Source organism: Amia ocellicauda, chromosome 3 (assembly GCF_036373705.1).
Source record: "Amia ocellicauda isolate fAmiCal2 chromosome 3, fAmiCal2.hap1, whole genome shotgun sequence".
Classification (NCBI taxonomy): Eukaryota; Metazoa; Chordata; class Actinopteri; order Amiiformes; family Amiidae; genus Amia; species Amia ocellicauda.
This window is the reverse complement of record NC_089852.1, coordinates 6,998,511-7,025,702: the sequence shown is the minus strand read 5'-3', so window position 1 is coordinate 7,025,702 and position 27,192 is coordinate 6,998,511. Positions and strand designations below refer to the sequence as shown.

Here is a 27,192-nt window from a genome sequence, read left to right as displayed (position 1 = left end):
AAGACTAAGTGCACTGAATTCTGTGATCGACTCAATCACTAGATTATGTGTCAGAGAAAATAGCATGTCATTTTCAGAAAAGCAATGAGCTTTGATGTTTGCTTTCTCACCTCTCTTTTTGACAATGTACTCCTTCCAAGATGAGAGGTGCTCTAAATATTAGAAATCCCTGGAAAGCAGCAAACCGTATTACCTCAAGTGAAAAAGGACAATCCGAGATTTGATTGCCAAGATTAGCCAGAGACTTTGTATTCATAGGATTCTGATTGACTCCTGATTGAACAGCAGATAATCCTCTGACGAGTTTTACGGCACATGAAACATAGATGCATGTGGCAGCTGAACTCTGTCTGAACTGTTAAATACACTGCTTATGTCTGTCTGTGCGGCATAGTATATACACTTTTTCTCATGTCAGGTGAGGACCACTAATAAGGAAAGACACAAAAATGGCACAACAAATATTTTTGGAGTTACAAGTGGTTCAACTTTATTTTATACCCATTTTGGCCTCTGAATATTGTATGCTTATGTTCATGAAGGTATTACCTCATGACTAGGATTTTGTTTACATGAAGGAATTATTGAGTGTAAACATATAATAGCAGACATTGGGCATAGTCTTCACTGCACCTTGATCCTTGCCATCTGTTCCTTGACCTTGCTGAGCACAGTGAACCAACACCAGGCACATACTCCTTGATATATATCGAGTTTGTTTGCAACAGGCAACCAGCTGACTTTGGGTTAGGTGCCATTAGTCAGTCTCAGCGCTGGGCTTGTTTTGGGTTAATAAGGTCAAGCAACAGTCAAAGGTCTACATGTGGTACTTATTTTTTTCAGTTCCACCTAAACAAGACTCAAGTACTACTTATTTTCTTGTTACAAAGTAATGGTCAGCGATATACATTTCATTAACAACTTACGTCTGTGGTTTTAAAATTAGTTCACAGCTACTGTACAGTTAGCACAATGAGCTCCAGCTCGGTTTTAAATACATTTGGGTAATGTTGCTAGCTTTCATAGTAACAGGACTAAACTATAAGTAACTCCTATTTTAGTCCATGATATTTCACAAGATTTTGTAGTATCAAAATATTTTTTTAATATCAGAAGTTAAAAAACAAAGAAGTATTTTCTTTAGTAGCCTTAATGATATGCCACAACATGGAGGTTTCTGTCTGTTTTCCTTGATTAATGGCCCCAATATATGATGTCTAAATTATTTAAACTTAAAAAATAAACTGACGCCAGACATTAAGAAAATCTAAAGCGGTGCTCTAGAGAAGAACCACACATGACATGAAAACCCTGATGACTTGACCTCCTGAAGTTTCCAGTTGCTGTTCTGATGCTGATCCTCAGATATCAGTTTTTTTCCATGCATGGCAAACAGCCAGTCTCCTAAACCCTGAAGTTACCGTCACCTTGGACAAATACTTGATACTGAAGCAAATTATTAAGATGGTGTACTGCTGAAAAGTGACTATAAATAACTATTTTATTCTTCATTTTTTTGTCTATTACAACCCTCTCTGCAGTCTTGCAATTCAGCCTAAAACTAACCATTTAAGACCAAACACAGAAGGTGTTCTTTCCTGTTACTTAAGGGTTTTCCTGTGAAATTGATTTTGTATATTTGTAAAATGAAAATAGTTTGTCATTGATTATAGTATAATCCTGTACAAAGAATACATTAAAAAAAAAAACGAATTCCATTAAGGATAGGTTTAAGGGAGTTAACTGAGTCAGGTGTTGGTTGTTACCATCCTAGGTTGAAATGTTGGTGTTGGCTAGGTTTCGGGTTGAGGCTGCTGTTTGGCGATAAATTAATCCAGGTATCCTACTAATATTATAATATGATGTAAAGGGTAGGGTCCCTCCTGTGGACACTGCACTGCAGCATCACAGTTCAGCATAAAGGCTGAATATTGTGTTGATGTTAGGCTAATTGTGTGGCACGCTTATTCATGCCTGACAGCACACTGTTTGGGAAACGCTGCACCAGACTAGTCATGGCCATGATCTCCCAGGTGACCGTTCGCTATAGACTGCACACTTTCCATTGTGGGGGGCGAAGATCATCTGGACGATCCTCAGCCTCATGCAGCGCTGTCTTCTGTCGCGTCTTGCACGACTACGGATGTGGGCTTGTTTCATGAGGCTGGTGTCCACTGTCCAGCTGGCCCTGAAGACCAGATTATAACCTTGCTTCACAGGGAAATAAGAGTCACTTAACGATGCACGCAGAAGAATTCAGAGGAATTGCATGTATTGTGCCAAAACTTCTTAAGCCGGTGCAAGGACCGACAGAGGGAGGTTTGGCAGAATAATAAGGGACTATTGCCAATATGAGTAAATGAAGAAGAGAAACATTTGTGACAATTAATAGAAGTCTCAGTTTATACACCCAGCTTGGATGCTGCTACCATTGTTAGTTGCAAATTTTGTTTCTTTCATGGAGCAGATTAAAAAAAAACAAAAAAACTATTTTATGTAATATAAGCTGGCAAATGGTATTTATTATGCTTAAAATGTTAAAATGAAGGGATTTCCATATACCTTTGTCACTGTAATGTAATAGAATCCTGGTATAGTTACCATCAAATATTAAGGTCCATTATTTAATATCAGTGGAAATTCTAGAGGGGTAGGAAAATATTTTCAGTTAATCTACTTTATAAGGAAACCAATTCTTATCCCAGGTAATGTAAAGCACATTCCTTCATTTATATAGTCACTATGATGTATACAAAATACAAAAATGTTACCAAATAAATAGAGATGTCTCATAAAGGAAAAATATTATAAACCTGAAGTACTCCTTTTTTCATTTGTGAAGTCAAAAAGAAATGTGCACTGTGTTCCAGTATTTACCTAATAGTTTTACTGTGTGCTGAGAGAATTCTGACTGACTCATGGAATCCTATCCAGTAACCTAATATGCACCCTTAAATCTCAACGAGAGGTGCTTAAGTCTAATCAAAATACAATTTAATCTCGATGTGCGTTCGGATACAATTTTCAAGGAAAAGTAACGATTCGGAAAATGAAAATCGACAGTATTTATTTAGCAGCTACCCATTCGGTGATTCAAGAACGTAAGCTTCTGCAGTCATGTTTTCTTTCCTCGAAATCTTGGCAAAACGTCTCCCTGTGAACTGCTCAAGCTATTAAAACTTGCCAGGCTTCTAATATCCTCATGTTCTAAAAATCTAATTAGGCCATTATGAATCGTGCATCCCTGTAGGCCTCGGATCTAATAACTTTAATCAATGTCAATCTGATCAGTATTGTTTAAATCCCTGTGTTGCAGAGAATTTAAGCGTTATGCTTGCCAAAGTTTAGCACTTCTTTGATTTGCATTAACTCGCTTATCCCCCATATGCCACTGAAATATGTACAAAATCTTAAACCCCTGATAATATCTCCAGTATACTCACCTATGGAGACATATATATGTGAGCAGGTTTTGTTTTACAATAGTGTTTCCCACTGTGGGACTCTATACTACGTAAGTTGCCTTTTTAATCTTCCAATTATGAAGCAGTTTAATAAAATGGCTAAACGCATACAATTAAATATTTCTATGGTATATTCTGTATTCTCTGGTGATGTTAAGCAGTGTTGGTTTGTGCCTTGAAAGATGCATTTGGATGTGAAGATTTAAGTTGAGCAATTAATGTCTTTAATTATTGTAATTCTTACTTATTTGCGATTTTATTAAACAGTTTTATTTTTCTCCTTCACATTTTCTGAGCACCAGAATAGAATAGAAACCTGCTTTGCATTTTAGCAGTGACAGCTTGTTTTGATTGCAGAGGCTACAAATGTTTCAGTGAAGGACTCAGGCAGATGGTATTTGAACTTAAGCTGGACATGTAGGCCAACAGCATTGTATTGGCTTTATTAAATGTCATGTTTAATTAGACCTCATGATATCATTTGTATTTATTCCAGGAATAAGTGCTGCTGATTTTTATATATAATTTTTCTGTGGTGAAGCCACATGCTGTTGAAATGCATTGAGGGAAACAGTGTAAATCAATTTGAGTGCGTGTGGAATGACAAGCTCGGTTCGAAGGAGGGAAAATATAAGATATGTTTTGTTGTTGCTAGTATAAAAATATTGTAGATATCCTAATTGCAGAGCCAAGTGGTCCCCCTGTCTTAGGGTAAATAGTACAGGACAAAGTTTTGGTTAATTTGCAAGAATTTGAATTTAGCAGCCAGAAGGAAGATGCTGACCTGTTGCTTGATCTGTAGGAGTAATAATTTACTTCCCAGATCATAGACTTTGAAGTTCAGTTATTCTAAAGGTTTCTGAATTGATTTGCATTTTTAAGTATTATAACCTTTGTAGTGCAAAAGTTATATTAACTGTACTTCAGACTAATGAGCTTCCAGTTTTAACAATTAGAGTCTGATCTAATTCTCTTGAGACATGAGTATGATATCATTTTCCAGTTGATTTTTTTTTAATATACTTTCAAGAAGAATGACCTGTTACCCAGTTATTTTTTTATGGTTAATACATGTCCATTTCTATTTCACCGCATTCTTAGAACAGTACATTTAAAACCGCAAACAGGGCCACTGCCACTGAGTTCTGGTATACATTTACACATTGTTGGCATTCAAAATCAATAACAAACTTCTGGATTAAGATAGCTTGTAATTTATAGGTCACTATCCTGTCACGCTTATACTTTTTAATTGAAAAGTGCTATTCTTTTCTAGTTACTGTAACTGATAAGCATTCTGTGTTTTCCACATTTAGTATGTTAATCTTGTGTTCTGCAAGTATGTGGCAACAACAGAAATGCCATAATATGTCTGTGTTCAAAGTATTATAGACCCATACTTTGCCTCAATGACTGTTGCAAGACTTTTGAGAAAACCTATCTGGGAAAAAACAATGAAGAGAAGTTAAGATAAGAGACATTGCAGATTGTTTCTGGTTTCAGTTCATCCCAGGGGATGGCCGGGAGGTCAAGATGCTGATTCAGGAATATAATGTTTAAAAAATCCATTCTCCTTTAAACCACGGTGTTCTACTTCTAGCTCTGTGGCATGGCTGCTGTAACTGTGTTGGTAGATGTAGGGCCCTCGTCATAATAAGGCTGGTTGCTGCACTTCAGTTGGTGGATGAAGTGAGCCCTTTCCTACTCGAAAATCACTTTCAGACCCTTAGCGATGAAAAGAAGCCCGGGCTACAAGCTAGATATTATTGTAAAAGTCCTTTATGCTAGCACAGTGCTGTTATTCACAACATCACAAATGTACTGGCAGTGCCCCAGTGATGCCCTTAAAAAGAACAATTACTTTTACTCCCATTACTTTTGGTAATTTAGTGTATATTGCTCAATACTTAACACAGGTTGTATTTTATTTTAGCTAAGGTTTAGAATTATTCTATTATTCTCGTTTCTCCATATTTCTGACAGCAGGTCAGTGTTTTTTTAGTTTTGGTTTTTGTTGTTTTTAAAAAGATTTTGGAAACAGTCATCTTATAAAAATATACTGTAGCCAAAATACTGAAAATAAACCACTTCTAAATAATTTTAGTAATAATCCCCCATTATACTATTACTACTGAAAGTGATTGGAGTCACAATAACCATCTTTTCATTAGAAAAGCTACTACAATTCTAAGGACCAAATAAATATTATATATAGGATCATCTTGGAATACTTGCATGCTTCTATTTCAATAAACCGATTGTGCCACAAGAATTGCTATGGATTGATTCGCTGCTGAGATGATTGCTGGGGAACAATGCATGTAATTTCAGATGTGGGTCTGTGGTCTCCTTTTCAAACTCTCATTATGTGATCACATTTAAATGCAGACCCATTCCCTATGCTCTTGTAATTCTGATGAAGGCCATTCAGCTATAGTGAGAAAAGCCTTTCCCTAACAGCATTTATCACAGTGTAGAAGCTCTCCGTGAAGAGGTTACAACCATTTATGTGCACTGTTTTCAAATTCCTATTAAGAAAAATTAAAAGAAACATCCGATCCAAATACTACATAGGTTAGTAATAAAAAGCACATCACATACAGTAAACATACACGGGGCGCAGCGACACCGAGATTTCCGGTTCCTTCCCTTCTCTAAAAGCTCAAGCTTAAATGGTGGTTTCATGCACACCCCAAATGAAGGCGTCATTTGATAGGTCACATCCCCACCAATAGCAGGTTAACAGGCGTTTTGTACCGCAAGGAAGTTAGAACAAAATTGGTTTGTTTAATTTAACATGAGCGCTGCTAGTCTGAACATAAAACGCCTGTGTTGCCACTGATATGAGAGGTGGCTGTACCCCTCTACTTTCATTTTTTTACAGACCTAAGCCATACTTTTTGGGCTCTGTAAGTCACAAGGGTTAAAATACAACATAGGCCGTATATTTCTGGAAAAGTATTTTTTCGAACACAAGCTGCCAGGAAAGATCCTGTCTGCACACTGCCTGCACACTGCCTGCAAAAGAGTCCAATCATCACAAATGACCATCAGCTCACAAAGCTCATTTTCAAATTCTGCAGACATTACAATCAAGTTTAAAATGATTTAAGTTATTTAATCAAAGGACTTTAAAACGAGCTCGGTGAGCTGCACTATCCAAGCACAGATGAAAGCATGAGCTGTGAAACATTTGCTTGTGTTTTTAAACTCGAGAAGCATCCGATCCAAATACTACATACACTCACCTAAAGGATTATTAGGAACACCATACTAATACTGTGTTTGACCCCCTTTCGCCTTCAGAACTGCCTTAATTCTACGTGGCATTGATTCAACAAAGTGCTGAAAGCATTCTTTAGAAATGTTGGCCCATATTGATAGGATAGCATCTTGCAGTTGATGGAGATTTGTGGGATGCACATCCAGGGCACGAAGCTCCCGTTCCACCACATCCCAAAGATGCTCTATTGGGTTGAGATCTGGTGACTGTGGGGGCCAGTTTAGTACAGTGAACTCATTGTCATGTTCAAGAAACCAATTTGAAATGATTCGACCTTTGTGACATGGTGCATTATCCTGCTGGAAGTAGCCATCAGAGGATGGGTACATGGTGGTCATAAAGGGATGGACATGGTCAGAAACAATGCTCAGGTAGGCCGTGGCATTTAAACGATGCCCAATTGGCACTAAGGGGCCTAAAGTGTGCCAAGAAAACATCCCCCACACCATTACACCACCACCACCAGCCTGCACAGTGGTAACAAGGCATGATGGATCCATGTTCTCATTCTGTTTACGCCAAATTCTGACTCTACCATCTGAATGTCTCAACACAAATCGAGACTCATCAGACCAGGCAACATTTTTCCAGTCTTCAACTGTCCAATTTTGGTGAGCTTGTGCAAATTGTAGCCTCTTTTTCCTATTTGTAGTGGAGGTGAGTGGTACCCGGTGGGGTCTTCTGCTGTTGTAGCCCATCCGCCTCAAGGTTGTACGTGTTGTGGCTTCACAAATGCTTTGCTGCATACCTCGGTTGTAACGAGTGCTTATTTCAGTCAAAGTTGCTCTTCTATCAGCTTGAATCAGTCGGCCCATTCTCCTCTGACCTCTAGTATCAACAAGGCATTTTCGCCCACAGGACTGCCGCATACTGGATGTTTTTCCCTTTTCACACCATTCTTTGTAAACCCTAGAAATGGTTGTGCGTGAAAATCCCAGTAACTGAGCAGATTGTGAAATACTCAGACCGGCCCGTCTGGCACCAACAACCATGCCATGCTCAAAATTGCTTAAATCACCTTTCTTTCCCATTCGGACATTCAGTTTGGAGTTCAGGAGATTGTCTTGACCAGGACCACACCCCTAAATGCATTGAAGCAACTGCCATGTGATTGGTTGGTTAGATAATTGCATTAATGAGAAATTGAACAGGTGTTCCTAATAATCCTTTAGGTGAGTGTAGATTAGCACTAAAAAGCACATCACATAGAGTAGGGTGTTTCTTTAGTGAAATAGCCTTTAGTGTTTTTAAACACAAGAGCACCCTTTGCACTTCAACACCTGATGATTTTAAATGAATACAAGTAATTTCTCATGGCTTTGGTCGCTCTTTTCCATGCAGTGTGCGGACAGGATCCTTCCTCTCCTAATCAAATAACTACCTCCACACCATGGACCCGGCCGGGACACACAGACCCGATTGAACCCGATCAGCACAGATCCCACAGCTAATCGATTTTAACAAGTTAATTTACAAGTTGTGAAAATAAAACTTTGTGTCTTACCTAATGTAACGTTAGTAGCTTCTCTCCTGTACCTGACCGTGACGCACACAGCCCATCCTCCTCGCCAGGACAGCTGGTAAAATAACATCCATGTTGTTTCTCTCTTGCTGATTGAAAGCGCCTGTATAATCCACTCGTTATTTCAGCTCAAAAGTCCACTTGCTGTCACGGTGGCGGAGGACAAACACGACTTTGTTTGTTGTATCTCGCATTAATACGATAACTTCCACTGTTTGCCCTTTTGAACTAAGGGCCGCTGACGTTAGCATTACTAATCTGCTGTCATCTGTGCTGAGACGAGTCTGCCATAGATTTTAGATACAAAGCGAACAAACTCCAACCACGACATCTCAAAAATCGCGCCAACGCCAATGACGCACTTCGGTTTACGTCATCTGTCAAACACCGAAATGGTGGAATAAGTCCCGCCTTCAAAATAAAAGAGCCAATCGTCAATTGGTAAAGTCATTGCGTCACTCGGGTATCACACACAATGATAAACAGACCCGGGACCCGAAATACAAGAATGGGACCCGACCCGGACCCGGCTGACCATTTAAAATATGGACCCGAACCCGTATGTATTGTTTTGCAGTTTGTGTTTACATATTGAAAATGAAAAGAGAACCTTGATTGGAAATTAAATTAAATGAAAGCGTTAGTTCTTCACTTTTTTTTCCGCTAATTTGGTCGTGGTGAAGTCCTTTTAGGGAAATGCAGCCACATTTCTTTCATAATTAAGAGTAACTTTATTTAATTATATAAAACCTCTCATGTTACAGAGTGCGGCTGTGCACAGATATTTTTTACTTTTATATTTTGTTTCTTCTTTGTGAGACCTTGGTATTCCCTTGGGTTGAATGGAGAACAGCTGCTGTTCTTGGGAAGATTATAAAAATGATAAGAACCAAAGCAGTCTGGTTGTTTTTTTATACACCACAGTAGAGCAGTAAATCCCTCTGGACCAACTGTATTGATAAAACAGGTGATGTGTAAGATGGGAATGAAATTAAAGAAAGAAAAGAGGAGAAACAGACCAGCAGAAAAACAAATCTTCTGATTTATTGTTACTGAACACAATGACTTTTCCCTGTTTAATAAATATGCATGTATGTGAATGTAAGGGAAGGGGCAGAATTTGAGTTGACCAGTCAATATGTAGGCAAAACCATTTAGTGTATACAAAAAAAAATCTCATGTATTTTAATTGAATGACTGTTTTACTGATGCAAATTAATAGTAAATATGTTTTAATTAGTTTTATTCTCCCCATGTTTCTATTGCTGGCTTGTCTCAAGTGGTCATCAGAGAATTTGCTCCTCATCTCTGGGAGCAGGAATTGCTGAAGCATGAACAGTACAGCCAGCAATAGATAGGAAACTACTATAGGGAAGAAAAAAAATCCAATCACCCCAGTATAAGTAAATCCCCAGTTGCGCACTTACTGTCTGCCCTTGTCTCCTTGCTGCACTGCCTTCCAGCTCATTGAAAAACACTCTGTCATTGTGCTCAGTCCAGCATCTTGCTTACTTACTGCACATGGGCACAACCGCTCCACAGCCATGCTCACTGTGGAGAGCACTGTTACAGAATTACTTAATTGAGAAACAAGCTGATTACAGCCATGTCTTGAATTCACTTCTGATACCACTTTCCTCTTGTCAGAATTATATTTTTAGGTTGTGGTTTTTAATTGCCCTATAAGCAGTCACCGATACAATTTGACATGCATTCATTAAAAATAAAGAACACGTATGGTCCTCAAAATAAATGAATCTACTCTAGAAACTAGAAACTAACTAGAAATTGTAGTAGTTTTATTGCATTTCTTTCTGGAATTTACATACATTTGTCAAGCACAAGCAAACTGGGTGCTGTACATTTTTGTTATGGATGTAAGAATATTGTTTTTTAATTTTTGTGGAAACCTATACTGAAGGAATAATTTATTGTTGATTTAAATACATATAGATTATTTTATTGTTGACCTCCTTAGAAGACATTGTGGAAACTTGTCTATGTGGGAAATTGACAAGTATGTACTGTAATGCTATATTCATTTTCACAAGCTATTCATTACAATGAAAGGAGTTCACATGCAGCCATTAACTGTGAATATTGAATAAAATGCAATACTTGATAATAAAATAAAAAGTAGACTTTCACCGGAAACATTCTTTGATTCACTGGAAATTGTCATCTTTTTTTTTTTTTCTAGGCAGCTTGGAAAGTAGTGAAGGGGAAAAAAAAATGTTACTGAAAATAATCTGTTACTGTAATGCTATAAGAAAGAAATCGGGTCATATTTCCACATGGAATGAACCTTATACAATTTGCAGCCAATAAATAATTTCTTTGGCACACTTTCAGAATATATAACGTGTGGTTGTGTGTCCCTAAGTGTATGCTTTTGAAACAAAAGCATTTTTGTTTACTGCCTACAGATCATTCTTTGTCTCGTGGTCTAAAGCACATAGGCGAATGGGTTGGCTCATTGCTTTTAAGGTGGCTGCAACTGAGCATCTGATATATGACATCTGTTAATGCAGAGCTAGAAAATTGTATTTTGTGCCTTTAGTCCCGAGTGGCAAATGTTAATTTAGCAACAGTATTTTATCTTCTGTGTGCTGGGGGACAGAGCAGCTAAACCAAAGACTTCAATAGGAAGGGAGCCCCAGTTGGATATATAAAATCAGTCATGAGGAACTAGGAGAAAAGCTGACACTGGTTTCATAAAGTTTACACATTAGTGTGAGAGGTTGTTGGCCATTTGCATCCTATTGATATTTGACCCAATAACAAGCAGTCTATGTGCTTTAGGGTATGCCTTGCTTCTCTGATTTATATATTAATTATTTGGTAACATCTTGTCTTCCTTGTTTGTTTTCTTATCTGATGTCCCTTTTGCTAAATATTGTGTTTTAGAGCACAATCTTTGAATAAATATATAAATATAAATAAAGTAAATATGTGTCTAACCTACAAACTACATATGGGAATCGAATACATTCTCACAACGAACACAACCAGTGGCTCTTGTGTGTTGGTAAGTGTGTTTGTGTAGAGGAAATAACCATTTTGTGGCTTTTGGTTAAGTTACGGGGAGATCAATACTGAGGAAGCAGCAGGCCTGCGGGCTAGTGTGTAAACTGTCAATAGATGCAATATCCACTGATTGATTGTGCCACAGGATGTCCAGTGGGAGAAGGAACCATGCTTCTCTGTGCATAGAAGGCCTAACCTGAAAAGAAGCCGTTTAACTTCTATGACTAGGCTTGTGTGTTCTTTCGACACATGAATGATCCCATATGGGATGGTTCCTCTGACAATAGAAAAGCAATTTTGGAAGAATTTATTCTCTATTTTTATGGTCCAACTGCTTGAGTTGCCATTGTTCATGTGGTTTCTTAAAGAATTGGAGTTTAATAAGAGCAGTAAGAATGTGTTTGATTTCCCTGTTCATGGGCATATTTTGTTTTGATTCAAGACACTGTCATAAGCACTTTAGTAGAAATTGTTATTGTTTAATTCCAGTGGGTTGTTTTGGCAGAAAGTGGTGCTCATGTCATTTTGTAACTTTTTGTAAGCAGAAGCTGAATTGTAGCTTCAATTGACAACATGCCAATTTCAGTAACGACTGACTATTTTCACTACATTTTAAATTTCCAGTTTAATCTTAACATATTTGTACTCTGTGTGGCATTGGAGAAGCAGCACATTTTACACTCTATCCCTGTTTTGACTTACACCGATGACATAGAAATATTGATTTCATATTTAGTGTTATAATGTAAATAGATAGACTGATATGTTTTAACACAAACTTAAAACATGTCTTTAATAAAGTCTCTTGGACAGTAGGATATGAGTAAACACAGCCAAATAATGATGTTGCTTAGGGATGAGTCAATGTACTCATTCCTGTTGACGTCTGTTAACTTTCAACTCATGAAAGTACTGCGGGTAGTCTCTGCCATTATTAGTTGGGAATGGAAAGTAGTCATTACCCTCTTGCTCCTCTGTTCCATTGCAGAAAGACAAAGTGAAAATATAGCAGAGAATTATGCTGGCTGTGTTGGGATTGTAACTATTTTAGAAGCTTCTCTACATTAGATGTGTTTGACCAAATTGAGAAGAAATCACTATTCATGGAAAGAAAGGAATCTATAAACACTGTTTTTATAATTTTCTTTTAAAAGAAAATCCAGAGCAGCATTAACCAAGGAATTGCGTTGTTTCGGGTTATGGAGCAAGATAGGTAGATATTGCTGTTAATCAAAGCCATCAGGTTATTTTATTTTTGTTTCTTTATTTTATTTTGCAGAAGTAATCTAGTTTGCTGGATACAATCTACACTTAGCATTGTTTGTGGCTTTGTTATACAACAACCCTCGGTTCCTGTTGCCATATCTGTCGTACGAAGACCTGGATTACATCAAAACTTTGATCCACATGCCAATCACTAATTACAAACTCTACTCCATCCATTCTTGATCACAGCTTTCCACTGGCATCAAGTGGCACTTTAGGAATTTGGAAGAGGTGGGTGGTTATAGGGGTAGTTCTTGATTCAATCTGAACCTTATTTAAGACTCTTTCACTGTTTTTTGTTTGTGTTTTTTTCTTCTCACTATATATTATATATTTTCACTTGAGTGTACTAACAATGGCAGGGTGATTGAAGTAAAACATGGTAATGTGAGCTTTCATGCTCCTCTGTTGGGTTTTGCTTGGCTGTGCTTTTGAATGTTTCACACTTTTTGCTGTCTGCCCACTCAGAAGGTATGTGAAGAATGAGATGATACAATTATGACCATTACATTCGCTTGCCAAGAATCCTGTCATGCTGTGAGAAATGTTTCCTCCACAAAATCATAAACCACAGACACATGAAGGGAATTATCACGGCGCTAGAAACAAAATCAGGGCATTTTAGAACTAAAGACAACGTAAGCCCAGTTGCCTTCAGCTTTGAAAGTTTGTAATTGATAACCATGGAGGGTTTTCATTTATCTATGATTTTCAGAGAGAGTCACGTAAAAGTCAGTTTTTCATACAGCAGTTGGTTTTACCTCATTTAAATTGGAGGATAAATTTCCTATTTGTATTTGTCTTAATATTTGCTGTAAAAATTGTAATCCAATATTTTAAGGAAACTACCAGCAGTTGATAAGTATAAGGGGTTAAAAGTATTTTAAACCAGCAAGTATTTTACTGGCCACTCATAATTCTCTTTGTAGTAAGATTTTTGAATACACCATTTTACATTGTTTACAGTCTCCGCTTTATTCACTTGAGCTTTAGTCTTTCCGAAAGAACAATGGGAGAGGACTAAAAAGATATACATTTCTGCATAATCAGTTTATTGTGCAATCTAGTTTTATTTTGTCAGACTTCGTGAGCTAGAGAGGGAATCAGTTAAATTACTTTTTTTTTAAAACAATTATTTTTTCCAGAATTTTTTTTTTTAAGATTATCTTTCTTTGTTTTTATTGAAATGACCAAACCTCCTCCTGTTAATCGGTGGCATAAAGCGATTTGTAAGGTTGCTTTCACACATACCCCCCCCACCACCCCCATCTCTTCAACATCCGTACAGACGCATTGAATACCATAGACGCTGCCAAGAGCTTTAGGCTAGTACAGTTTTTATGCCTTGGCTCAGGGTCAAGTGTGGTCTCTGCAGGCTATGGTTTTCCACTCTGATGCAGGAAACCTTTTCCAATAACAGGCCTATGAACTGACAATCAAATTCATGCTCGTTATAAGAGAATAATTCATCATTTTGTTAACCCCCATTTTTAACATTGGCCTGTAACAGATTTTAATATTTTCAAAGTGGGGCAAATGTGGATCGTCTTTCAGATTTACATGAGATCCCCCACCACGTGGTATGTTGGCACATCCTGACTTTCAAAGCATAAATGTTGCACATACTTTATTGACTGTCTAGACAAAGCGTACATTGTGGCATTTTCTTTTCAATATTGCAGTAAAATAGATAAGATGACAGATACAAGATTTTTTTGTTCTATTTTTCCCCTCTTAATTGCTGTGGAAGAAACGATTTCCGTGCCGGGCGTCAGCGTAATGGCTTTAGAATTTGAGAAGAAAGGGGAATACATAAAAGAAGACGTGCCTCATAGTTAAAATCATCAGGCCTTTCTATTATGTGTATAAGATGTCAATGCCTATTTCCAATGTGACACAGAAATTCACAGAGGAGGGATTGCTTTAACAGCTAGGCAGTCATTTATTCATTTTTTTTCACTCCTGACAAAAAAATAGTAAAGAAATAATACAAATAAAATAAAAATGCACTTGGGTCTTTTAACTTGGCAATTAACTATGTGAAATCAGAGTAGGTATTAAATATATTATTTATGGCTTGTGGCTTCACATTTGCTTAATAAAGATGTCTGTATGTTATCACTACCTGAAACATTCACTGAGATCTCACTGGAAGTGGCCATTTTAAATTTACACCATTTCAGTTTATATATGATTTTTTTCCCCCTTAAAAAGCAATGGGAATTCTGTTTTATTTCACCCTTATTCAACGGAAATGGCCTCCCAGGTTTCCTCACTACATGATCTGACATCAGAGCATTAAACTTGAATGATTAACCTCTTAGGGAACAAAATGGGATAAAATCTGTTCACCTTACAGTGTTCTATAAAGCATATATTAACATTATATCTGGAGACGTTGTACATGTTTATTTCTGCAGTACATTTCCTTTCATGCCTCTCTGTTTTCAAAGGGTGACCTCACAGCTTTTGTATTTAATTAATGTTCTGTGGACGACATTTCTGTTCTTAAATGGATGGGAATGAATTTGACTATTGCCGTCGTCTCTCACGCCGTGATTCTCCAGTTTGACAAATGCTTACAAATATCTCGGCAGCTTGAAATGTTTGGGCAGGTCAGACAAAATAATCTTTGCTAAATGTTTAATGTCATAGATATTGCTTTTTCACTTGGTGTTAAATCATTTAAATCATGGGAAGAAAATAAGGATAAAAATAAGAAAATATCAATAGGGTTTTTCCCCATTGGGGTTTTAGGTACATAGTATTTATAAAACATTAAATGTTTTCACTTTTAAATCTTTATGGCACCTATACAATCTAAAATAATGCATGAATATGTTAGGTTAAATGTAACATCTCTTCTTAAGGACATATACAAGTGTTTATTAGTTAGTGTTTGCTTAAATATATCTGTAGGTGATGGAAGTATAATTTGTATTCATAATTAGACAATTGGACAGAATTAAAATGAGATGTACAAGAAAGAAAAACAGCAGCTAACATATTTGTGTAAACTTATATACACTGTTTAACTCTCCTGCTACTAACAGTAACATGTCTAGACTGACTAATCTAGTAGAGGTATGTACATTTAAGATCCCATATATGCTTGTATTTAGTTTCTTCTTTCCTTTGGTTGTCTTGTAGCTGTAGAGCTGTAGACCCTTGTGTTATGAATCTGTCTGCCTGGTGGTCTGTGATTGGCCAGCGGCTGATGACTCGCTCCAATAGACTAGGGGTTAGGTGGGTGTCATTACCATGCACTGGAAACAGCCAGCACAGTTCCTTACCCAGTGACCTAACCTGAGCACATTCCTCCAGTATACAGAGATTGGTTAGAGTGGTAAAACTGCTCCAGATTGCTTTGCAAATAGAAGTAATAGATTAGACGAGAGAGCTTCTGCACCTCATGCAGTACCCCAGCAGGCCTCAAATAGATGTTTTTTGGGTGGCGCTGGTGGTGAGGGTGTTGTATTCCAGAGACAGATCTTTTCAATTAAGACAGTGAGCGTGTATTCTTCAGTTTTGTGCCGTTAATCTGAAGATTTAGTCAATTTCCACAGAAGGGGAGAAAGAGGTGAGTACCTTGAATTTGAAATTAATGTCTGTACTTAAATGTCACATTTAACTTCCTAGTAAAGTCTTGCTGATGTATGGCTTTTGGGTTATCTTCCCCAGCTTCTCCCATCAGTCTTGCTGCTGTAACCTGACAGTTGTGTTTTTTGCATGTTCAGTTACTGCAGCCAGGGTGATCTGGTACTACTGCATTATGAATGGGGCTTTAGCATATTACTAACGGGATCACAGTTTGAAAACAAATGTATTTTAATAAGGCTGGAAATGATGAGCACTTTGTGGGTTTACATTGTGACGCCATGCAGATGCACACAGGCTGCACAGTAACATGCCAGGGGCTTAAGAATACAATTTGAATGCAGCAGGATTTCTGAGGGTGTGATTGAAACACCTTTCTCCCAAGTAAACTGGCTCCAGTGGGAAGCTTTGCTGGTGGGAGTGTGCAGCTTATCTTTAGCTCTTGAAAAAGGAGTAGCCAATGTCATTTCAGCTGTTGTGATTTAAGTGGACTGACAGGATACAAATCCTGAAGCATCTGACAGCTGTACAGACAGCATACCTTGTATTTTATTTTTAACTCGGCTGCTTTTATTGGTCTTCTGTGCGCAATAGTTAGTCATTGTGTTCGTGTTCTTTTGAAGGTGTTGAATCATTGCTGCAGATTTTTTTGGTGATGTGGAATGTAATATCACACAATTTCACCATTCTTTATTGATTGTCTTCATAATTGACTTATAGTAACAGCGGCAGACAGATGAATAATCTCCACTTTGCTTCCTCTGTTGTGACATTGCTGCTTCTTGCGGTTTAGAAATCCTATTACATGAAGTAGAATGAATAATTTCATCATCTTACCTTCCAGACACTTTGATAACAGTAGCACTAATGCACAGCCATCCATCTGAAAGAAAGCTAGACTCCTGAGTCAACTGCTCTCAGTCTAAACTTACTGAACTACAGCAGTTTTTTTTGTAATGCTTTTAATGGAGCTGGTGTGCAGTGTCAGAAACAGAGGAGTGTATTACACATACATCTTCCCAAAGGTTGAGAGATTTCATTCCAGGTTTAAATATTTAATGTGTGTTTTTATTTTTTCTTAAGAAAAAGAAAAACAAGGCATTTGTGTCAGGTGCTTCTTCTATAGATCCAGGAGCATTTATTTCTCTAAGAGTGGGTGGCCCCAGCAGAATATATCTGTATTATATATTTTACTTCTCTTCTGCTATTAGTGGATCGATTCTGACATTGGATCCAATCATAAGTGCTACCTATACAAATGTAATTGTTTTCCCCCCCGGAAAGGATGAGAGCACAGCACCAAATACTGACGTAATGGAGAGACTTTAAAATCATGTTGTTTTTGTTTGTTCTGTCTGCGCTTATAAAACTGTGGAATTTCAAATGAAACATATGTGCCATGTTTGCTTTGTATAACACAACCCATTGAACACCATATGTCCTTGTATTGTGATTATAGCCTTGTTAATATGGATCTACTTGAGGTATTATTAAAAACAGATTTGCTGAGATTTAAATCAAATTTACTGTGGGAGACAGTGAGGAAAATATCAATTTTGGCTTATTCCTATGATCATGTCTGTAAAATGATAGCTTTCCAACAATCTATAGTGGTTTGAAAAAAAAGCTAGACTCTTCTAAAGAAAGGTTGCATTGTTTCCTCATTGCCTCAATAGTAAGAGAAGATTAAATGAGAATTAACAATCCTTTTAACTGAATAATTGTATCTGTCCATTAGTGTTTAATATGTGGATCAATTTAATTGAATATATCCACTGTACCAGACTGAAAATGAATTCTTCCTTGGTGGCTCCCCCTCCCCCAAGAGAACCCCAGTACTATAATGACTGTCACAGAGCTATTGACAACTCATGCGCCTGATAAGCAACAAGGCATGTAGGGATAGCATTTAAGGACCTGTCTGGCTAAAACGAGTGGCTTCTGCTTTCCTTCCCCCACCTAGTAGGGAAACAAATAGCACACCCTGTCAACGCCATCTTCCAGCTCTACATGTCCAGCAAATATTATGTGATCTGTAATGGCACGCCTCTGGCCTTTTAGCCTTGGATACAGACCTCTGAGTCTTGAATTATCAGGGCTTAAATTGGATGCAATTTGTGGAGTGATCAAGGAACATTGGTTTTATTTGTCAAATTCCAATAACATGTTCATTACAAATGTTTCATGAACAGAACTGTATATAATTCACATTTGAATAATTCGACTAAAGGGGAAATAGTTAATGCAGAGATCTGCAGAAAATGTTACTCACACATTTTTTGTTTTAGTTTTTTAGGTATAGTATTTGTTTGCTTTTGTTCCCCCAATTTATTTAATTTTCTTACATAGCCCTAACAGGACTCGAACCTTGTTTTTTTTCCTTGTTTCAAATCCTTGCCTATGTAGAGTAACACTGGTGACTGTATTTATTCCCAACAAAGAAAGGACTTTTATTTCAATCCAAAAATATGAACGCTGTTCTTTTGAAACTGACCTTTGGGACATAGTCTTTCCATGAACTAACAGGCTTTATTTTATCTTTCCCTTTTCTGATTTTATGCTGACAACAATGGAAATTAAACTGTGAGCACCACAGTACATTTTCCAGCAGCATGTACTTATTTGAAGTCCTGTGTGACTCATTTTTGTTCCAAAAGCAGTTCATAATACTTATTCCAGGCTTATCATCTTGATCTGTATAATTAACTATCTAAAGTAAAGACCTTACTGTGTAGTGATAATGTTATCATTCACTTCTTAAAAAATTGCTTAAAAAGTATTTCACAAATGACTGTCATATCTACCCAATTATATAAATTAATACGACTAATTCCAACCATGCCATTTCTATTTTTACTAAAGGAGGCTTAGTAGATCCTCTTTAGAAGACCTCTGATCTGTATCTTTCAACTAATTAAAAGGAGAAAAGCATAGTTAAACAGTTTAACAGTGGGCTGTGTTAATTGGGTTTAATGTCACCCTCTGTTACCGTTTGTTGATTAGATTGGCTTGTTTGTTGATGGGACTGCTTACAAGGAATGTTATAGCAGATGTTTAAGTCCTGTGAGCTGCACGTGAAGGAACAATAATTTCTATGATAAATGGTGTATTTAGTACTAGCAAGTAATCTCGAATGGTTTTTGCCCTGTACTGTGTGTGTGGAAGCACCTTCAAGCCAGACGTAATTCTTGGGAATTCATAGCCACATAAAAAAACAAAACAGAAATAGGTCACATTTAAAAGGCATTTCCCGATATAAATGAGGAATCATCTACAATGTAAACCAGACATTTTTAATTAGATAGTCAAAGGCTGCAACGAGTGCTTTTTAATTGCATGCTTTTTACATTTTACATACAATTATGTACTCAAACAAATCTGTTTACATTTTTGTTAGGATCATTTAATAAAACTTAAAAGATGTAAAGTACAGCTGGCCCAGAATGTTACATTGTAGCAGTTGCTGTCAAAGTGAAATATTCTTTTAAATGAAGCAAGGGCTTTAGCCTTCAAAGGTATTTTAAACACAAATGCAGTAAACTAACTGGCAGCTAAGGTGTCAGTTTTAGCAAGGTCATATGGACTCCTGAGGATTCCTGTGCTCAACGTGTAATGCAGCATCAGTGTCCAGCTGAGCAGCCAGTCCTTGAGCTTCGGCTCGCATGACCCCCGCAGGCACAGGGATTCCCAGCAGTGAATTGTGCAGCTGACTGCAGGCTTCATTTTATGTAGATCGCATGATGCCACAAGGATTGTGTGCGCATGAGGTAACCAAGTCACACCGCCTCGAATGTGAAACCATTACCCTCTGATAATTACGCCCTCTCATTTTAATTGCCATGCCTTCATGGATCAGGTGGAGCTCAAAAGGTCTTGCCGGTGCCGGTTGGCAGGAGATGCAAGTCTACAAAAGTGCCCTTTTTGAAACAAATGAAATAGTTCCTGGATTGATCCGTCTCTCGACTGCCTGCGGAGACGAGGCCATGTGGGGGTTGGGAGAGTAAATTGCAGATTCCCTCCCTGTTGATAAATGGATGAGAGAGTGTAATGAAATGTGTTTTGGCTCAAGCGGTCTTTGTCAGTACCTGCAATCTTGGCAGAGCCATCTGTAAATCTTCATGACCTGCACAGTAACATGCAATGGAAAATGCAAGCTATCAAGGCGATCTTAATTAATATTGTAAATACAGAATTAGCAAGACCGTGCATGTCTAGTTAAGAGAGCCAGTGTGGAACGGATTGGTGGTAAAATTGAATGCAATGCATGGGAACAAAAATATAGACACAGGAATAGATGATGTCAGACTTGTCTTTGTGGTTCCTCATTCCTGCCCCCTATATGGTTTTCATCTACTCTCTAAAGCTCTCCTAATTATGTGTTGATGGGATAGTCCTTCTTTAAGTCTAACAGCATGACAAGCCCTCACAGAGACATCTGGGAGTCAGGAAAGCAAAAGCATTTCCCGAATGTCACAAAACAAGAATACTGACTGAAAAAGATGGGCATCAAGATGACAACACTGATAAAAAGTATCAACTGCTGTAGCAGTGGTGCATAGAGAAAAAAAAAAATAATCATGGTTAGTGAAGACTACAAACCGTTATTCTGTGATACATTTCCCATTTCAGATGAGCCTTCATCTGCATGTGAGGGTGAGCATAAACACAGGTCAACAGAAACTGAGCTGCTATGTGAATTGCATACAAAAGTGTAAATCATCCTTGTGCATCCTTTGTGGTACCAAGTTGCGGATGATTAAGTGTTCTGTCTAAACTACGTTATCGTGAGAATTAACTACTTCCCCAAAGCTGTCTCAGATGGTGTGCAGCTTCTCTATAAGACAAGAGACTGCTGTTCAATTAAAAACTCGCTTATAAAGATATAAAGCTTACGAAGATACCATGGGACAAAACAAAACAAAAATAAAATTAAACCCAGCAGTTTTGTTTTTCTTTTGATCTACTTTCGCTTACTTCACATGTGAATTCTCATGTGACCAACAAATCTGGCAGACATCGTTCTAGTCATACAGCTATCCAATCCTAAAGGACAAGGTAATTTATTGTTACTCCAAGCATGTCCTTATTATTTTGTTCTTCTTTGAAATGATATAGATTTATGCCAGTTGATTTTTAGGAGCTAAAAACAAGATTGAAGTCTACCACCAAATATATAGATATTAAGTAGCATGTATCTTCTTTAAATGTAGCTTTTAATTCAAATCTGTACCTGTATATCTATTTTTCTGTCCACCTATCCACCCATCCCCCCTTTCATCTATAGAAGAGTTGAGCTGTACTGAATCTCCTTGTAACTTTGTATTGCCTGAGTGGACAAATGACCATATGAACAGACAGGCTGCGGTCCCTCTTGGTGGATCTTGTCGATGTCTCAAATAGAAATTCTTGCCTTCAAAGACCAGCAGCTGTGATCTGTGTCGTACTCCAAACTAAGAGCAATCTTGGCATTGCAGCTCTCCTGTAACCTTTCCAATTACTGAATATGAATCTCCAAATGCAATCTGCGTTGTTTTTTATCATCTGTATGAGTCACATGCTTTTTAGGTTTCAAAAAGGAATGTGTTCTTTTTTTTGTTTTTGTTTTTCCAAGCCCAGAAACTCGGAAATCTACCATCAAGTCAATGCTACTTTTAATTTTGAATTATGTAGCAGCGAGTATCTGTGTACAAAGTTTCATTCAATTCTCTGCATTGTGTCCACATTCTTCCCTCCGTTGGCACAGAATGACCCAATTCGCTTCTAAATGGAGAGTGGCTAGCCATGACTGTCTTTTGTTGATTGGTTGAAAGGGCTCTAAATCAAACTCTAGAGGTTGAATTATTCAAACACCTGTGCTTTGCACGCCTTTCCATCTGTCCTAACAGGCATGTTTTTTTTTCCCCTAAATTAGATTAATATGAGAATATATTTAGCAGCAATTATGTTCTTACTTAATTTTCAATGGTGACTTTTGGGTGTCTTTCATGTAACAAGAGGAGTCTTCAAAACAGTCTCACAACAGAGACAAGCCTATCTTCAGGTAATTACACATCATTTAATGGAAGCTGATTTTGTTTTATCATGTTTATATCTGCATGCTCTGCCATACAGTACTGGGTTTCTGTTTTTTAAACAAGCCCGAACCATGTTGTGTTACGAAGCCAACATATCTTCAATTAGATCGGGTTTGTCTGTGAAAGACTGCAGACTGCACACTATTCTCTACAGGAAATGGGAATGATTTAAAAGTACTTTCCAGCAAACTGAAATCGAATTGTTTTATTTAGATGGTTTCTGCCTTGTTTTCTTACTCTGATTTTGAAAACAAAGCTCTGCAGAAACGCCAGAAACAATGATTTGTTCAAATCATCTTTCAAAACCAAAAGCAGCATTTTTTATTTCTCTAAACCTGCATTTACCACCTGCTTTGGAGAACGTTGAACAAAATAAATAGATTACTAATTTTGTTGTTGTTTTTTACATGGAAATCTTACATGATCAACTGAGGTTCAAATTCCTATAGATGATTAGCTCGGATGAACCGTAATGTAGTGGAAAGGTCATTATGTAAAGGGGAGAAAAGCATTTCTGTTGCTAATTATAAGTGCTGTCTTTCAAATAGTGTGTACATGGTACATCCCTAATGGCCTTGTGGGAAGCCGTGGCTGTCTATCAAACCGGCAAGCTCCCTGCTGAAAGAAAAACACAAGGCACACATGTGGCTTAAAATATTTTCCTTTCCTTCCAACATAAACTGCTGTCCTTCCCAACTGTACTATGCATTTTAATGGCATCCCTACAGCTGGTTATCAACTGCAAAAGTATAGACTTATTTTCTATTTGTTGTAAGCTGAAACGTCAACTTTTAAGTAACTGAAACTATCCTGCCTGCTTTTCATAATTTTTTTTTTGTAAGAAAGTCATTTACCAGGCAGTAGAAAAACCTTAACAAGAAGAAACCTTTAAAGAAAACTGTATGCCAGTCAGACAAAACTAATATTGTAAAGTAATTTAATTTGAGGCACTCTTAATGCCTTTTCCTCTAGGAAAATGCATCTTCAGTCCTGTGTATTTGACAGTTAGTCATGCAAACCTTTATTAACATTATTTGCAATCGCAAAAAAATTCTATAAACAATGCTGTGCAAGGAAATGTGCTGTTAGGATTTTATAGAGCTCTTTATTTGCCTTAATTACACTGGCATGGTTTTTGCTGGCTGGCGTCGTTGCTGAAAGTAGAGCCCCTTTCCTTCTGATATACAGGTATTTTCACTGCTTCATGCAGATTGCATGTTCAAGCAGAAGACCTTAATTATCCAGTTTATTATTATTTTGAATGAGTGTTTGAATCCCTTGCATTTGTGGTATGGTTTATTTTTCGATCTTAAAAACAATAAGGCCTAATTCCCTTAATCCTTTTAAATACTGACTTGATAAAGTACAGAATTAAGTCATACATGGGATTTCATACACACTGTAATCAGGGTGCGATCTTAAACGGGGTCTATAAAGCCACTGGTGTGAGCCTAGTCTAGACTGAGTTTAGGGTTAGTGAGAAATGCCCTTTATCTGACCAAAAGGATTGTAAGCTTTGTCTAAATGAGATGTCTTCTGCCTTCTTGCAATTAAAAGCTATATAAAAACATCTCCACTTTGAAGCTGGACAATGACCTCGAATCTGTTAACTTTAAACCTTTATTTCTCGTCTCCATGGCAATCTCACAGCTTGAATCTCTTCCTGCCTCGAATTGCAGGGTGCTGTTCTCATGGCGATGAGCGAGCCAGCCCGCTGTGTTTCAGTGTGGGGGAGGACTGATGATTAACGTCACCACGCCACCACTCTGCACCGTGATGTCACGTGGGCTACATTCAGTCCCTTCACAGCTCTTAAAGCAGACAGCATAATTAAACAAATAGGAAACATATTTATTTTATTAATGAATCACTTGTTGTTCTGAGACCTTTAATGTCTTTGCATTGACCACCTAACACCCCTCCCCCACCTTGCATCTGGAGCTCTGCTTTTCCTACTAGGCCTCATTGGGACCAGTTGTACTTTTCAAAATGGCTACAGCAACAATAGCTCAAGTGTGGGGCTTCTGTGCTGGCGTAGTATACCATTTTGATTCCTTTCCCCGAGAATAGGGATGATATAAAATGTACTTCAATAAAACTGATCTGCGTCTGACTTTCTCCATTAATTGGCTCCTATTACCTGTGTTATAAAAACATAAAAATACATCCTTTTCAAAAGTCCTTTCCCTACAGGCATTGAAATATAGTGTGGCCCATGTGGTGGATTATGCTGTTCACAGTTGTGTATGTACATTCTAAAGCGAGAAGAGATGCATCACAATTACCTAAGGATCATTACTTCCCAGCAACAAGAAAGACAGCTTTTTCAGACATTTGACAACTTGTTTTTTTAGAAGGAAATATATGTATAGTAGTAGATGTTTGGTTCTCTGTACAAACTTGTTTCAGACACAGATTAGTATTCATCCAGCATTTGTAAATTTAAATCAGTTCAGACTTTTTCTACATTAATGCAAATGAGAGGTCATTAATTAGAGCAGATGAAAATGTGTGTGTTTGTGAGACAAGATTATTTGACTGGGAATAACATCACACTTGAGCAATATCTCATGGGCACTTCACTCCTTTAGTATATGTAAGAAATTTTGTGATGTTTGGCTAAAAAATTGACTGCTGTAGAATATGAACTATAATACTTTTTTGCCACAGTTGACGATCCTTCAGTATCCGCCATCACAATTAATACATGGAATAAGATGTATTGTCTTTATTGGGGTTTATTTTGTTGTAATGTTCCTTGTACATTTGTGACAGTCCTATTCTAATTCAGAACAATACAATTCCCCTGTTCTGGAATAATAAAAATAATAAAAATTTAAAGCTTGATTTGTTTTTTGTTTTTTAAATCCAGCAATCCGGTAGTGAATCCTTCTATTAAACCCTGCATGTCTTCAGAAGTACTTTATTGGCAGAACAGTGTTTTACAGTATAGCACAAATTGTACTAAATGTGTAGCATTTGTGGGATTTTAGTTCATTCCATAAATAAATAAACTGTGTGACCTCTGATCAATTTTCTTTTTACCAAAACAATCTGTCCAATGGTCCAATCTGACCATAGACCAATCTATGATCTAGTATTCACTCATGGCTATTTTCAAATAATTATATTAATTCAAATGCAGTGTTTAGCAGCTTAAGCCTCCCCACTGTCAGCTGATGCACACTTCGTAGCAGAGTGTTCTTCAGTGTAAAACAGCTTCCATTTGTAAACCATTACATCTCTCTCAGCCCCCCGCCATATACCCTGCTGGTATTCAAAGTGGCTGCTCCATATATAATGAAGGAGACCTAGCGCAGCTGTGGGGAAAGCTTCCTTCAGATGATGACAGCACAGTCATCTTGGTATGTATCATACAGCTGCAGCATACTCCACACCCAAAATCCTTGTTGCCATGCCCATTTTGTCTTTCTGTTAACCTCAAATTCTGCCACATTCTTAAAAAAACATTAAGGCATACTTACGGGACGCTAGAGGAGAAATACAATTAGTATTAAAAATAAAGATTTTTACATAGAGTGTATATGTATCGGATGTTATAATATTATCTTTATTCTAAAACCTCAGTTTGCAATCTATTGAATGCTTCTGTAGCTGCTATGCAAATTAGATTCTCAATTTAATCATAAGGCTTCTATAATAATTGATTTGGGCGGGGTTTGAACCATTTCATTTGGCAGATCCTAGCCCAATGGATAAATATGAGTCATGATAATGTTACAAAATAATTAGAATCAGAATTAATCATTGTCTGGATGTCATAGTCCTGTCGTGTATGGATCAATTCTGAATTGTTAGGATAACTGCTTGAATAGATTCCCTCTTATAGACATCTCGAAATGAAATGTAGGTTTGGACAAAACCTGGAAGTGGAACATATTGAGATACCACCAGGAGGGTTAATAATGCATCTGGCATGACAGATTCATACAGAATAAAACATATTTTAAGGAATGGTCTGTTTACCTACATTGGCATTTACAGAAAAAAATAGCTTGTGAGGTTTCTGAAGCGGAGGAACTGCAGTGCACAACACAGGATCTTCAACGTTTACGCAGGCTGGTGGCCAGAGAGGTGCTGAATTTCATCCCTGTACTCGAATATGGTAATGTGTGGCGAAGAATGCTGTGAGTGTGAATGAACTTGTGTCGAGGCGTTCCTCTCGGACTGTGATGGAGGATCTGCAGATGCTGCATTTGCTTACTTTGCAGGTTAAGCACATCAAAGAAAAAATACTCTTCAAAAACCACAAATTGAGATTAAAGACTGAGAAAATTAATTTTGTCTTCATTTTTTTTTATTAAATGTATAATAATTTGCACATGCATACTAAATTTATCCCAGATGTAGAGTTCAGATATTGTGCAAGAAAGAGGAATGCTGAGATTCATTTCATATCACAGAAAATTTCACAGACACATTTCCTAGGTGGGAAAATTCTTTCCTTCTTAAAGAAGGCATGAACTTCATGCCATTCCCTTTGCTTACACCAGAGACAGCCTCGCTAAAAGCTAACATTTTGCTTGTTATAATCAATTTAGATTGCTATAAATATAATCAAGTGCTGCGATTTGTTTGTCAAGTGTTCACAGTCAGGAAGGTCAGAGCTGTGCTTTCGGATACAGATCCGACTTTGCCTTTTTCATAATCCCTGTATCGGAATATGAACACAGTGTGCAACAGCTAAATGCAAATAGTGGTAATCAATATCCTAAGCCAGGTATGTAAAAGGTCATATGAGACCCAGAGCCACACAGAGCTCTATATTGACTGGAGGGAGTGATTTACTGAAGCAGAGGGCCCTGGCATTATTAGATGAGGGGATACATCTTCAATGCACTAGCTGACTATTTCATTGACTTCACCTCTATGCCCCTGTCTTAGTGTTTGATTAATCGGAGTTCTACGGATACCAGATCATGACAGCTGAATCACTGA

The 27,192-nt window shown here is 37.4% G+C and overlaps 1 protein-coding gene across 3 annotated transcripts in view; it reads left to right on the top strand.

Annotated features, from left to right (window-relative positions):
- prickle2b (prickle homolog 2b) overlaps positions 1 to 27,192 on the top strand; it is a 68,420-nt gene that overhangs the window by 17,975 nt on the left and 23,253 nt on the right. Inside the window, exon 1 of one of the 3 annotated variants that reach the window (XM_066697987.1) lies at positions 8,782 to 8,828. The exons of 1 other annotated variant lie outside the window; for it this stretch is intronic. In XM_066697987.1, coding sequence (XP_066554084.1) covers positions 8,815 to 8,828 — 14 coding nt within the window. In that variant the 5' untranslated portion in view covers positions 8,782 to 8,814. Of the gene's footprint in view, positions 1 to 8,781; positions 8,829 to 15,868; positions 16,143 to 27,192 lie in introns of those variants that run through there. One more of the 3 variants, XM_066697990.1, reaches the window with a different exon arrangement.